This window comes from Charadrius vociferus, unplaced genomic scaffold (genome assembly GCF_000708025.1).
Source record: "Charadrius vociferus isolate BGI_N301 unplaced genomic scaffold, ASM70802v2 scaffold332, whole genome shotgun sequence".
Lineage (NCBI taxonomy): Eukaryota > Metazoa > Chordata > Aves > Charadriiformes > Charadriidae > Charadrius > Charadrius vociferus.
In genome coordinates this window covers 3290364-3305277 of record NW_009647418.1, presented here as the reverse complement: position 1 = coordinate 3305277, position 14914 = coordinate 3290364, and the positions used below count along the sequence as shown (strand labels likewise).

The window sequence follows — 14914 nt, the reverse complement described above, 5'->3', positions numbered from 1 at the left end:
CATTGAAATTGAAGCTCTCGAAAAATGATTTTTAAGAACAGGAGCATCTCTGCCTAAAAGAGGATGGGAATATATTACTGTCTGGAAATAGCACAGCAGTATGTTGAGACAAGACATAAATAAAATATTATTTGAAATGGGCTGACTTTTTTCCTCAACTGATTAATCTTTAGCTTGTTCCGCTGTCAGTTCCAGACTGTCATTTCTGAGAGAGGTTATTTTTTATGCATTGAAAGAACAAATGTGCATGTACAGTACTATTGAGCTGCTCTTTTGACTTTATGACCAAGCTGCCAATTAGTATTGTACTGTCTGATCTCTACAAGCTGCCTTGTTTTGGTCCAAAGCAGAGAAAAGAAACTGTAAACACAACATATTTTTCATAGTATATTATTTTTGCCTTTCTTTAGTGGACTAAGTAACTTGAAGACTCAGAGAAACCTTTTAAGAAATCATTCAGACTGAACGTCCTGCATTTCCTTGCCAGCTCTTTCATTGTGGATGAGAAGCTCCTTGCGCTAAAAATACAGATTTCTCAAACCAGGATGCGTTTCTGCATATTTGATTCTTCTGAAGCCAAAAATATTTTTTCCAGCTTTTCAGGATATGTAGGTCAATGTTAGATGAAACTGAACACTCTCATTTCTTCTGTACCAATGCAGTGTTGGATGAAAGTGGTCAAAATGTCATTGGCAGGCAGTGTGCTACAGGACTGAATCAAATTGTCCTGTTCTTTCGTCCTTCTGGTATCTGTACTAGTGAGTTTGTGAACTGCAGCAAAGCATCATTTTATCTTGTCGAGAATTTCTGCAAGCAGATGACTAACACTGCATGAAGATTATACTGGTTCAGTGAAAATATATTGGAGAAACATAGGAAATTTGTATCTGAAACAGTCAGTTTTCAGATTTTCATTTAATCCTCAGCAAAAATGAATGCGTATGCTTTATTCATGAGCTTTAGTGACTCAGTGCATTACGTAGTCTGTATAATTTTTATATTTCTTAATTTATGGATGTGAGATACAGGGTTTGGTTTTAGCAATTTCTAACAAGACCAAATCATGGAAAGTTAGATTTTTGGCTTCTCATAAAACTAAATGCAAGTATATTGTATTATCTCAAAGACAAAGGTGAATTGTAGGGGAAAATTTAACATTTGTAATTCAGCCATCTAATCACTTTATTCTATAAATTTCTGTGCTTTATTGCTTCTGGATATTTGGCATTTTGAGTAACTTGCTTGTTGCTCAGCAGTGTTTGGAAAATTACTGTATAGATGAAAAAATTACTGTGTGGATGAAAAGCTTCATGCATGATAAACTGCTGTGACAAAGATTTAACTTTCATTTATATGCTTCATTACTTCGAATATTTTAATGGAAGACATGAAGTTTAGTGGTAATTCCAGTGTTGCTATGTAATGTCAGTGTTGAGTGATAATATATAGGCAGTGAACAATAAGGGAGCGTGTATTGCTTGAAAGATAACATTTATTAAAGCCATGACTTTTGACCTACAATCAACTTAATGACACTGTCTGTATACATTGTAATTTGAACTGAAGTTTAATTTTGAAGCTTATTTGAAGAAAGGTTTTGTGGTTTAGGGTATTGTCAATGATTCTGTAGGGCAGCCTGTGCCACCATGATTAGGGTCTCTGGGAGTCAGTATGAAGGGTAGAACAGTTTTGGTAGTAGCACTGTAAGTGCTGGCAGAGATTGCATCCAATGACACTTCATTTTATGGATGGATATTACACAATCATTATTCTTGATCTAGATAACATGCATGCTGACTGAAGAATTTCTACTCTAGATCAGAGGCTTGCACAAAAGTAGGAAACTTCTGTGCTAATGAGAAACTGTAATCCCTTTGGAACACAACTGTTTTTGTTCTTACTCTTCCTAAAACATGCCCCTCTCCTGCCCTCCTCCCCAGTCTTTCCTACTGCAGTTTTCTCTTCTTGATTTCATGTAGTGCACACAGTGACAGTACAGAGATTTGAGTCATCTGTACCTTCCAGATATCTCACTCTGAGGTTAAACAGTATCAAGGGAATTAGACTGAAATGGAATGTAAAAAGGTTATTTAGGAATTCAGGAAGATAATATTGCATAGGTTCTTGTCTTTGAAAGGGTGTGGGTTTCGTTGCTTGCTTTTTTTGCATCTAAAGATCAAGCCTTTTTGGATAAGAGCACAGATTTTTTCAGTCTCAATGCCATACGAGTTGTACACAGTAAGTCGCCTAACTAGAGAACATATTACCAGTATAGCAATTTTGTTTCTGGAGGTGTTGTCTGAGTGTTGCCAGGCATCTGAGGCAAGAGTTCTGAGGTCATTCAACTTTGATGTGGCTAAGCCAATGGGTTATGTTGTAGAAGATGACTGCTCTTATTCCATAATCTTACTGGAATTTGCTAAAGGGTTTTTGCTTCAACCATATCAGTGCTCCATGTTGTCACTGGTTTTGACACCAAATAAAAATATAAGCAGCTTCACCAGTAATGGCATAATCACAGTTTTTTACTTAGTCTCACCCTAACCCTGATAGATGCTGTTGCATGCAATTTAGCCATAGTTACAGAATTGTAGCCATTTGTATTTCTAGGCAACAGAAATTGCGGGAAGGGAGGGGGTGATAGATAAATGGAGAGAAAGCTGTGCTGGTGATGGTAAAACTTGTTTAGGCCAAGCTGGTGTGATTGTCCAGACTAGAAAAGCTTTGATGGATATTGAGGGAAAACTACTATTGTGAATTGCAGTGGGGGAGACTGAAGCAGTGAAGGGGGGGGGAAGTGGGGCTGGGGAAGGGTGGTCTGAGGCTGGCAGATAGATCTCTTACTAGCTTGTCTTTTGCTGTGCTCAAATGCAGTGATAAGGAGAGGTGTTCTGTCACTGTGATCCAAAAGTCTTTCTGACCTTCCAATCATGCTTATTTTTCTTCGATGTTTGCTAATTGCGGTGTAGAACGGGGCAGTACAGTATTTATGGGTACTGTGGTCTTGTTTGTTTAGATGCTGTCTTGGGCAAAGTTATATGATAGTTTAGGGAGGGTTGCACATACAAGCTGTGATGTTGATTATTAAGTGGGAGATTTCCTTTTCTCGAGTTCAGATAGCTTTCCAGAGAACAAGTATATAACTGCTTCATTTAAAAAAAAAAATATATATATAGTCACATTGTCCAAGACAGGTTTTATAACTAAATAGAACTAAACTGATGCTATTTAAAATATGACATTTAATGGGGGAAGTGTTGAGCCAGGAATTCTGTTAAATGAAAGTAACATATAACTGAAACAGAACACACTGCTCTGATAACACAGCAGTGCAGTTTGCCTCAGCAGACTGATACTACCCGGTTATCTTCTCATTCTGTATTACAGTGGCATTTAGTCAGGCTCTTAAAATAACACTAGGGATATTGTTGATTTTGATAACTGACTTGTGACTCTTCCTGACAGTGCGAGGCTCAAAACCTGGCAAAAATGTCCAACTTCAAGAGAATGAAATTAGAGGACTGTGCTTGAAATCCAGAGAAATCTTTCTGAGTCAGCCTATTCTACTAGAACTTGAAGCTCCACTGAAAATATGTGGTGAGTACTGTGGTTATGATTTGATATGGGGCAGGGTGTGTGTGTGTGTGTCAGGTAAACGCAGACCTTAAGCAGAGAACAAATGCCAGATGCTACTTTTCACCTATTAACGGTGGGACTAATAAATGATGGTAGCAAAAGGGAAAATAAAATCATGCTGGCTGCTTAGGGTGGAGGAGTTGAGAAGGAGGTAACACACCTGGGAATTGCAGTGGGGACCAAAATAATCCAAACCCAAAAAGTAACTGTTCCAGTTTTGGGGATTGACATGAAGCTTTGGAAATGAGGTTTTGTATCAATGCAATAATGTTTGGCCCAGTCATGACTGAACAAGGGGAAACAAAGGAGAACTACAGTAGTTTATTGTAGCTGCTGTTCAGAGTTGAACAGTGGTTTGACAATATTTTAAAATCCTGCTGGAAACTTAAATTTCTGTACTGTTTCTTGAAATTACCTTCTAGTTTGGTTTCACCATACTTGTACACAGTGGTGCTCATTTTGCACACACGTATATGTCTAGTTATGCTAAAAGAATGAAGAATGTCAAAATAAAAGCCTCAGTAAATGCACTTTTAAAAGCTTCTGGCAAACAGTATTTTATCTTACTCTAACACTGGAGATTTACTTCAGATTGAAGTAGCTTGTTCAGTATTTATAACATTGGTAGCCTAAAACCATGATTTAGTGTTCTGCTTGTCAGAAACAAAACCATGATTTAAACCAAAGGCAGAAATGCCAGTTTCATTTTGAATGCAACTTCACTGCTAGAATTTGAATTACTAAGTGTTTCCAGAAAACACCAGAGATGGTACAAAGCAAACAAGTTCCCCAAGTGGTTGGTTTTCCATCAATATTACTAATGCTGTGTGGAAATACCAAGAATGAGGTAAAGGTTCCTGATCTCACAGCCACTAGTCAAGTAAAGGATTTAACTGGATGTCAGGTTTTCATTTGAACATGCAGTTGGTTTCTTGGAATCTTGATTTTGTTTTACATGAGTGTGAATACTTTTAAGTAGCTACATACTTCATCTTAGTGCGGTTAACCATTGCATTACATAGATGTAAAACTTCAGAATGTGATCATTTTATTTCCATTTTTAAGTTTGTTGTAGGCAGTATCTAACTGCAGACTTTTTTCTTTCTGAAGTGTCATTCATTTGTTTTTTCTCTAGAATCAATCAAAGAATGTAGCAAAGGGTCACTTACATGTTGTTTCTGAATACTCTTTACAGGTGACATCCATGGACAGTACTATGACTTGCTTCGACTCTTTGAATATGGAGGTTTTCCACCAGAAAGCAACTACCTGTTCCTTGGTGATTATGTTGACAGAGGAAAACAGTCTTTAGAAACAATTTGTCTTCTATTGGCCTACAAAATTAAATATCCAGAGAATTTTTTCCTCCTCAGAGGGAACCATGAATGTGCCAGCATCAATAGAATTTATGGATTTTATGATGAATGTAAGTAATACAGATGGTGTGTGCATCTTTGACTTGGGGAAGCAGGGTAGGAGGTGCTAGTGTTGCAGTGCTAGATGATTCCTTCCTAACTTGCAGTTGCCTTTGCGCACTTCGGGGGGGCCCTTAGCCTATTTTAGGATGGGAAATGTGTACTTTCCTTGATCCTATTGGAGGCCAGTCCTCACAGTACAAAGCAGCGTGCAAGTGGGTAATTTTATTTATTGGCCACTATGCTAACTAACGATTCTCACTGGTACATACTGTTGAAGTTCCTAAGATAAGGTCATCTAATGAGAGATGAGAGAATTTTACTTGATGTGCTTTACAAAAATTCACCTATGTTTCCTTCATCTGAGGGATGTTGATGATGTGTATTTGTGTTGTAACTTAACTTGGAGAATGGGCTGGTCTTTACTGTGGTTATGTTACAATGCTTGCAATCTACTTCATATGAAGACCTGTAACTTTGTAATGTTGGGGTTTTTTTTAAAAAAAAAAAGTCTTCACCCTTCTCTGGATGCAGTCTAGAATGTTCTGTGCTGTTGCTTTGTCTAAAACCAGTATTTCTTTTAATAAATGGGGCAAAGCATGCATGAAGCCTTCAGTGCGATGCATGCTTGGATTGAGCACCAGATGCTCGCTCTTTCAGTAGATGGCTTCAGCTGCAGAAGTTGTTACTTGAACCAGTGCGTCAGCCTCTTAGTGAAGAAATGTGCTTGTATTTATTTGGCATCATGAGCTCTCCTTTTGAACAAATGCAATGTTGCTATGCAGTTAATGTACCAGCTCTGTCACTGCAGAGTGCATCAAGAAGGTCTGTTGTGACGGACACTATACGTAGACCTTACCCTGACATAACAAGTAATTTAGCTGTGAAGTAGAACTGTATGTTCATGTTTCAAAGGATGTGACTTAATAAATCCAGATAATGTAGATGAGATTAAACTGTTCAATTAATTGTGCACTGAAGCATTCTCACAACTTGTGTTATGGGACATGCTTGGCTTGTAGCTTACAAGATGTACTCTCCATGTCTTGTTCTCCTTCAGTGAGGAAACAAAGATGTGTGGTATTTCAGAGTTGACTCCTCAGAGATTAATCACAGGCTTAGTCATACATTGCAAATATGTTCAGGGTTCATATCTGTTGGGAGAGTCCCTTTGAAAGTAAAACTGTAGCAGTTTCATTTTTCAGTCCTGTTTCATTGCCTAGAGAGATTTTATGTGGTAAAGTCTAGCTGAAGTTTAAAGAAAGTCTGCTTTTGAAAAATTACTCTCTTCTCCTGAAGAAAACAGCAAATGACAGGATTTTCTGAAATGGATCAAATTCTCCAAGGGATAATTTTTCCAAAGCAAAGTTGGGACTGAAGAGTCTGGCTGCCAACAGTGGAAAGTCTCTCGTTCTGTTGAACAGACATGTGCTATCCTGAGAGCCGCTTCAGAGTGCCCTGCCACACTGCAAGAGACTTTGCAACTTTCTCAGAAGCAATAAACTATGCCCGCAGATACCAGAGAAGATACATTGTCTATAGGATTTAACGCTGACGTGTTGCAAGTCATAAGAAACTTAAGGCAGCCATCTTAGGTTGGTTGTAGTTGGGTTGGAAAAGCATATTGAGTGTTTTTTCTCCAAAATGTCTTCTAGGTAAGAGGAGATACAACATTAAGCTGTGGAAAACCTTCACAGACTGTTTTAACTGTTTACCAATTGCAGCTATTGTGGATGAGAAAATATTCTGCTGTCATGGGGGTAAGTAATAGTTCCTTAGTGGATATTTGAGAAACTGTAATACTCCAGTATCAGTCATGGAAATTTTCATGTTTACATTGCTGAAGCTTCAAAACTTGAGGGATTTTTCTCTGCCTTGGCTTGCGTATGAGGTAGGGTTGAGCTTGATTAGTGTCAGTTTTGTGAATCATTGAGCTGGTAGCTTTGTAAGTTCAGACTCAATGATTTGCTTTTCCTTTTATACCAAAAGGCATAGTGAATAGCATCTCCTTTTGAGTAAAGAATTCTTGTAGGTTTTTTAGACTTACATGACCAGGAGTTTTATGTACATTCTGAAAGCATACATTTTCATAGAGTTGTAGAATGGTTTGGGTTGAAAGGCACCTTTAAAGATCATTTAGTAGAATCCCCCCCTGCCATGGGCAGGGACATCTTTCACTAGATTGGGTTGCTCAAAGCCCCATTTAACCTGGCAGATTTGGAGTTTCATTTGTAGAAATTGGCTCTGCTATGCTACGTAATACCTGCTTCCTGCAACTTTTCAAAGTAATAAAATACATATTGCACCTTAAATGCTTTTTCACTTGCAAGTAATTACAGTTGCCCAGGGAGACATGTCAGTGAAAAATGGTATGAGGTCTGTTTGATGCTGTATTTCATATTACTAGGCTTGATCGTTAAAATAATCATACCCTGTGATTTCTGGTATTGATGCCACTTTTACTTAACAACTCTCTTAACAGACACTTGCAAAATATTACAGTGAGATTATTGTAATCCTGTAAAATGTGGAAATGGCTTTGCTTATCTTGCTTCCAGTAAATCGTAGAGAAAGTGACTTGTCTTCTATTACAAAAGCTTTAAAACAAATGCTGGATTTAAAAAACATCAGTTAACATTGCCATTGAACTACTTAAAATTGCAATGGTGAATCAGTTTGCAAATTATTTTTGTCTTGAATTAATACCTCAGTTTTGCAGAGCAAAGTTGGACTGCAATGTGAACTGCTGTGTCTTAACTCTGAACAGGTTTGTCACCAGACCTTCAGTCAATGGAACAGATAAGACGAATTATGCGGCCCACCGATGTACCAGATCAAGGCCTACTTTGTGATCTCTTGTGGTCTGACCCTGACAAGGATGTCTTAGGATGGGGTGAAAATGACAGAGGAGTGTCCTTCACGTTTGGTGCTGAAGTGGTTGCTAAGTTTCTCCATAAACATGATTTGGATCTCATATGTAGAGCTCATCAGGTATTTTAATTTTGTACATTTAAACCACAGAATAATTGAGGTTCCAAGGGACCTGAGGTGGTCATCTGGTCCAACCCCTACATGCATGTACTCAACACAGGACAAACCCATAAACCTGAGTTGCTGAGGAATTTGTCCAGCCAAGTTTTAAATATTTGCAAGGATGGAGATTCTGCTGTCTCTGAACAACTTGTCCCAGTGTCTAACAACCCATGTAATGAACGGGTTTTTTTCTCAGTATATAAACTGAGGCTCTAATTCCTGAACAAGATTGTCTTGAACCTAGCAGAGTCATGCTTTTCTCATTGCTAATGGACTCTATTGCTAACCTGGATCCTGCGATGGTCTTCTGTTGCGGTGTAAAAGTTTGGAACTCGTGCTCCTTACATGGAGACAGTTTTTCAGCTGCTGGCTCTGTTAAAGTTGCTTTGCATCTTGGTGGGAAGAAGTTGTCCAGTCTGATGTTTCTGCTTTTCTCTCTAAAGGTTGTTGAAGATGGATATGAGTTTTTTGCAAAAAGGCAATTGGTAACTCTCTTTTCTGCCCCAAATTACTGTGGAGAATTTGATAATGCGGGTGCCATGATGAGTGTGGATGAAACTTTAATGTGCTCCTTTCAGGTATGGTATCTGAAGATTTTACCTCCTAGTTGGCGTAGTCAGACTTTAAACTTGCTCTAGTCTGAATTGGTACGTTACTGTTACAAAACCATAATGCTTGTTTCAAATAGATCTTTACTGATATCACATGTAGACAGGGCTGTGTTTGCACTCATGTCTTCAAAAATGTGATAAGCCCTTGCTGGTGTGAGCAGATGAACTGTTTTACCCTGGAATTAAATCACGCAAGCCACGCTGTCAGCTGTTAGCCGGCTTCCATTGCCGTGGGCGCTCAGATTAGCTGCTCTAAGCCCTGTCATAGCTTGAGTAGGAAACGGTTATTTATTTATTGGCACATTTATTACTTGTCCAGATGACCGTTATAATGCTTTCACCACTGAATTAATTGTTTGATTGTAAGAAAGCTAAAACTTTTTGCTAAATGACTGAACTATCTTTTCAGATTTTGAAACCTGCAGAGAAAAAGAAGCCCAATTCCAGCAGACCCGTAACGCCTCCCAGGGGTATGATCACAAAACAAGCAAAGAAATAGTCACTTTGGCGCTGCCTTGTTGGGACTTGTATTATAGTATATAACCTCCATTTTTAAAACCGTAATGTGTACTGTTCAGCTTGCTCAAAATAGAATAATGTGTTTGTGGTTTTCTTTTTGATTTGATGAATGGCATTTGCTGGTTGTAACAGCGAATGAAAGACTTTTCTCCCTCCCAGGAAAAGAGTTTTAAAGTTCCCTTTCGTTGGTGTTACAGCTGTACACTCCACAGCATCTTCTCCTGTCATTATGGGTAATTGTACAACTGACTTTCTGAATCTGTACAATGAGTAGTGTAAATGCTTGTTTTCTTCTTTAGGATCTAAAGAGGGCACTAGTGTGCTGTGAGAGTAGAAATTTGTTAATGTCAGAAATTACATACTGTTTATACAAACCACTGTGAACTTTTTTTTACGTTAAATTTTGTTTTAAAGGGATTGCTTTTCTTTTAATGTCTTGTCATGTACACGTTAGTTTTATTGCTGTCAACATTAGGAATAACCTTCCACCTTGCCAGCATCACTGGTATGATGTATATTTAATTGACACACATCCCTCTCCGTATACTTCAAATGACAATTAAAGCCATTATTTTAAGTGTTTGTGTCTCTTTCCTGAAGCCAAAGTTCGCTTAGAAAACTGTTTGTACACGACCCACCGCACTGAGTTGGCAGGGCTGTCCGTTCCCGCCTCCTCCGGGAGACAAAAGGAAGTCCTGACTTGACATGGCAAGTAGAAATGCTGTGCTGTTTATTCTATTCCTGGTAAAAGTAAATACATTTTTGTACAGTTTCCGTATGTTCAATCAAGTGGACCGTTTTCCAGGGGCATCCGTCCTGTGGCAGCCAGTGTCAGAAAGATGGGAGTTACGGAGATGGTTCTAGATCTGCCCGAATGGGTCTGTGCGGTTTAGCCTAAGGACTTTGTTCTACAAAGAAACCTAGAAAATAGCTTGATAAGCCAACCAGAGGCGTTGATCTTGATCACCGGTTTATATAAATCTCTCACAGAATCTTGTTTTTTAAAAACTGTTAATCTTTTTTGAACAGATAACAGTGTACAATACCATGTAGTGAAAATCACTTATTAAATGAAGAAATTGTTAAATCCTCTCAGTGTCAGTTTATCACAACGTATACACTGCTGCTACCAGAGGAACTGACGCGGGTAAATAAATTGTTCTGGAAGCGCACAAATTCTTGGTTTGGATTTGTCTCAGCTGCAAGCACTAGAGGTACGCTCTTAAACAGGAGCGTTGGATTCGGATCTGGCTCTGGAGCTTTAGTGCATGTATTGCACCAGAGGCGGGGGCGCAGGCATGAAGCTCCCGGAGCTCTTTGTGCGTTGCTGTGGATCTGCAGAACTCTCAGACAAGTCAGAACGCTGCAGTTCAGCAACGGAAGACACTGGTATCTGAACTTCTGTTTTTCACAGCCTGTGGTCAGGGTAGCAGCGGCGGTTCCCAGAGGTACGCGTGCGTGGGAGGACACGCTCATCTTGGCTAGTGTTCATCGTTCCATGTTTTGAGTGGGGTGTGCCTTGAGTACAAGGCAGCTGTGTTGGGACTGTGGACCTAAGAGCGTCGTAGCTGAGGACAAGACCAATTTCCTCTGGTACTTAATTGAAGAACTGTAAATTCTTGGTGAAGAAGTAAAGTTGAGTAGACTACCACTGGTGTCTGTTGTTTTAGCAAGGTTTGCTGTTACGCCAGCTAAAGCAGGTTGAATTGAAGGTGATGGACAAGGTGTGACGCCAGCTCTGGGCTATCCGCTCTCGCCCTTGACAGGAGCGCCCTGTTGGTCCGTATCCCTCTGCTGCCTCTCATGTGCCTTCTGAAAAACGCTGCAAGAGTTTTGGAAGTCAAATGAGGTGGCTTGTTCAGCCTTTTCTAAAACAGCTGCAGTGGTAAACTTGTGGTGCTTGGTGGAGTCTGGTTATGAAGAAGGAGTTTGTCACTGAATGCCCAGCGCAGATAAATCGCCATCTCTCTCCTGGTGTCCCGCTTAGCAGATGAGTTTCCCTTCGCTTCTGGAGTGAGCTGAACTTTTTTGACAAGAATGCATCTTCTGGGTGGTCCCCAGCCATTGATTTTGGTTTCTAAATTATTTCTTGGCCAAATCAAAGAGCCTTTTTCCTACTCCAAAGACTTTTTTATTTTCTGCTCCCTCTAAAGCTAATTAATTGAACCACCTCTTGGTAACTTTTAATCGGCTCATTAGATTAGGTGTCAGAGATTGCCTGTTAAAGGCTTTCTCACAAACTTACTTTCATCCTTTAAATCACATTTGTGGTTTTTCTTTATAGCTCTATAATTTCTTTCCCTTCTTGTAAAACAGTCACCTGGATGTCTTTTATTGATCTGGTGAATAATGGTGCACACACGGAACCAGGTTTTATTTTACGTGTATCTAAAGGAATGCATTAACCTGTCTCCGCAACTATTAGCTCACCAACCATTCTGTGTGTCACTGTGTCACACCTTTTTTTCCTCTGTGACTTGTTTTTTTTCTCTCAAATGCAGTTTTAGTGACACACGCGCCTATTCTGGGCTGCATTTTCTGCTTGGCTGCATTCCCCTGGGGTGGCTCACGAACCTCAGGCTCCCCAGCTGCTTGGGCTGAAGGAAGTCCCACGGTGCTGTGGTGGAGGTGAAAAGGTTTCTGCTGCGCTGCAGTGGCAGGAAGGAAAGACGACCTGCTGATCTGGCTACAGGTTGTGATCAGAGGTTGAGAGTCACGTTTTATGCCCATGTGTTGGGGTTGGGGGGTTTTCATCAGTGGAGGAAGGAGCAGCAGCTGCCAATTCCCTATTTTTTTTCCATGGTACTTGTAGGAACACCTGCTTTACACACAGAATGGAGAGAAGAGCACGTGAGCCTCCTGAGGCCCTTCTCCCCACAGCCCCACTGGCCCAAAGCTCCACAGAAGTCACGAAGGGTGGGCTGTAGCAGGCAGGGCACCAGGCTTTGCTGGAGATCGCCACAAAAGGTAGCAGGAAAGTGGTGATAAACCCAAGTTCTCTTCAATCATCTTGTGCCTTTTGTGGTACACCCAACTCTAACGTCATTGTGTTACTCTGGAAAAGAGTGGCGAGATCTGAGGCACTATATTGATTTGGATGTTGCTCTAACGAGTGGTGTGTTTCTCTGAAATGAAGTGAGCCCTCTTTGCCCATCTGGCTGTCAAAGGGCAAATTTTCAGGACAGGTCATCTCTGATTGTTCCTGGTTTGCTTTAGGATGCGTCAGTGCTGTTGTGGCTTTCAGTCCTGAGTTGTTGGGCGAAGCTGCGGTACTTAAAAACCAACAACAAAACATTAATTTTGCTGCCAGCGTAAGCCCAGCTCCCCGACGGCACTCAGGGCTCCACGGGAGGATACAGGCGTTTCAGGCACGCAAGTCCCTGATGTGCACGATGTGCTTTAAACCCAAGTTTAAATTCTGACCGATATTAATTATTGAATGAGAACTGGACCCTGCAGCCACGGCGCCTGGGGCGTCTGTGGTGGGGGACTAGAGGGGGCGGGGGGCCGTCGGGGGGTGCTGGAGGTGGGCTGAGCTACCCCCCTCCATTGGGGTGATGGTGGAGGGACGGGAGGTTCAGGGCTCCAGGAGGACGTTGCCAGTGCCGGTTCCCCATCGCCACAGGGAGGAGGATGGGGACAGACCTGTCCACTTTGGGATGTGCCACCCCCGAGGTTCCACCTAAAGCAGTTCTTACTCGAAGTTACTACACAAAGCATGCTCCCCTCAGGGCTTTTAGGCAGCTGGTGAGTTCTGAGGTTGAGCTCTTTCCAAGCAGTTGGGTTTTCAACCCTTCTCGCTTCTGTTGAAAAGAGGGGCTTGAGCCCCAGGGGTTTCGGTGTTAGAAAACATCCTCTGGTCTCTTGTTTTCATTAGCATTTGGTTTTAAGTTTAAAAAGCTCTTTTTCTTTGCAAGGTGCAGTCCAATCCATTCTTCATTCTGCTGGCTGCCTTCTGTCCCTGTTCCCCTCGGACTGTGGGTGACCAGCGCTGACACCGGACAACATCAGTCCCTTGTATGCTGGAATTTCACTGCCAGGGGCCAACTCTGCCCTGAGGCTGGTACCAATGTCCTGCCCCGCGGGAACAGCAGCCACTGGTGGTCCTGGGGCTGGCGGTGGTGCTGAGGGTGGCACCAGGCTCTGCCCCGGGGCTTTGGGGAGTCCATGGGCTTCACCCTCTGCAGCTCAGGCACACAGTCCTGACCCTCATCATCCCAGAGCGGAGAGCTCAGACGGAGATGGACAGACTTGGCTTGTCAAAAAGTATGCGGTTACTGTAAAAAAAAAAGTGTAGAAATGGGATGTTTAACCCGCTGGCAGTGGACCATCCCCTGCTCCAGTCCTGTAACGTTGGATTCACCCTTAAATTGCGCCCCAGCACCAGCCTGGTCCGCGCCAAGAGCTTCACGGCTCCCCTGGCAGTGTCTCCTCCCGCCAGACCGCCGAGGCACCTCACGGACGTGGTTAACGCGCAGCCCCTCGCAGCTCTGCGTGCACGTACCGATTATTGGGACTTTGTTTAAATTCTAAGGATGAGGCTTCACGTTTGGGATGACCCTGGTAGCTCTGCTCAGCGGCTGTGCTCAGGGGCCGGGTGAGCCCACACAGTACAAAGACGACTCAGCTCATGGGGAAGCAGAACCTGCCTGTTTTCTCCTTAAAACCTGCCAAAGGGGGTCAGGTCTGTTGAGTTCTGAGGAGAAGACCTGCCATCTGCAGTTCCAGTCCTGAGCTGGTGCCTTCCACCATTAGCTGGTTGAGTTGATGTTTACTGGAGTCAGCTGAGAGCAAAGTGCCTTAATTAGCTGGAAACTCCCAGGATAAAACTCCTCCCTGCTGCTGCTGCAGGGTTGTGCTTTTGCTGTCCCTCTGCTGAGTGCCCACCTGATCTCTGCAAGTAGGTGGTTTGGGGTGATGGTGGAGGGACGGGAGGTTCAGGGCTCCAGGAGGACGTTGCCAGTGCCGGTTCCCCATCGCCACAGGGAGGAGGATGGGGACAGACCTGTCTACTTCGGGATGAGGCGCTAGAACATTGTCATGTTCCAGGCAAAGTTCTAGGCGCTCTCCAGGAAACAAATGTCTTTAGGCTTTAGAAGTGCGAAAATGGAGGGATGTTTCTTCACTAGGGGAGAATTAGAACTATTTCAGGTTTGTCCCAGTAGAGGCCCAACAGAGACGGGTCCCTGATCCTTTTTTGCAGCCGAGTTTGCTCAGGGCGCTTCCAAAACCAGCTTGTGTTTGAACGAGGGGGGAACCCTAAACAAAAAGAGACCTTCTGACCAAACGGGAGCCTATAAACAGAGGCAGCTCAAACCCAGGCCTCATTTCTGGGGTTTACGCTTTTGCAATCCTCATCCCCGGACCTCCACCTACTTTGTGGGACTAATCTGTGTCCCCTCTCAGCACCCGAGCTCTGATCTCAGCAGAGCTTCACCGTTTCATTTCATGCCAATCCTGAGTGTCCGCTCGGTTTGTCGGGCGCGCTGAGGGGGGGGGAATTACAAAAAAGTTTAAAAATTAAAAAAAAAAAAAAAGTTTAAACTCCATCCGGCGTGTCCTGTTCCGGCAGCTCCCGCCCAGGGATGGAAAAACAGCTGCGAAAACGGAAAATGTCGGTGCGGGGAGTGGGGACCCGGGGACGGGCACCCCCGGCCCGGCGGCTGCGGGACCCCCTTGGAGCCCCTTTTCGGGCGCAGC

The 14914-nt window shown here is 42.5% G+C and overlaps 1 protein-coding gene across 1 annotated transcript; it reads left to right on the top strand.

Annotated features, from left to right (window-relative positions):
• Positions 1–545: 545 nt before the first annotated feature.
• On the top strand, positions 546–10301 carry PPP1CC (protein phosphatase 1, catalytic subunit, gamma isozyme). Its single transcript, XM_009880299.1, is given in 8 exon segments — positions 546–582; positions 585–758; positions 3466–3597; positions 4832–5062; positions 6707–6811; positions 7819–8042; positions 8528–8662; positions 9105–10301. Coding segments are annotated over 8 exon segments (1128 nt in total). The 3' UTR covers positions 9195–10301.
• The last annotated feature ends 4613 nt before the right edge of the window (positions 10302–14914 follow it).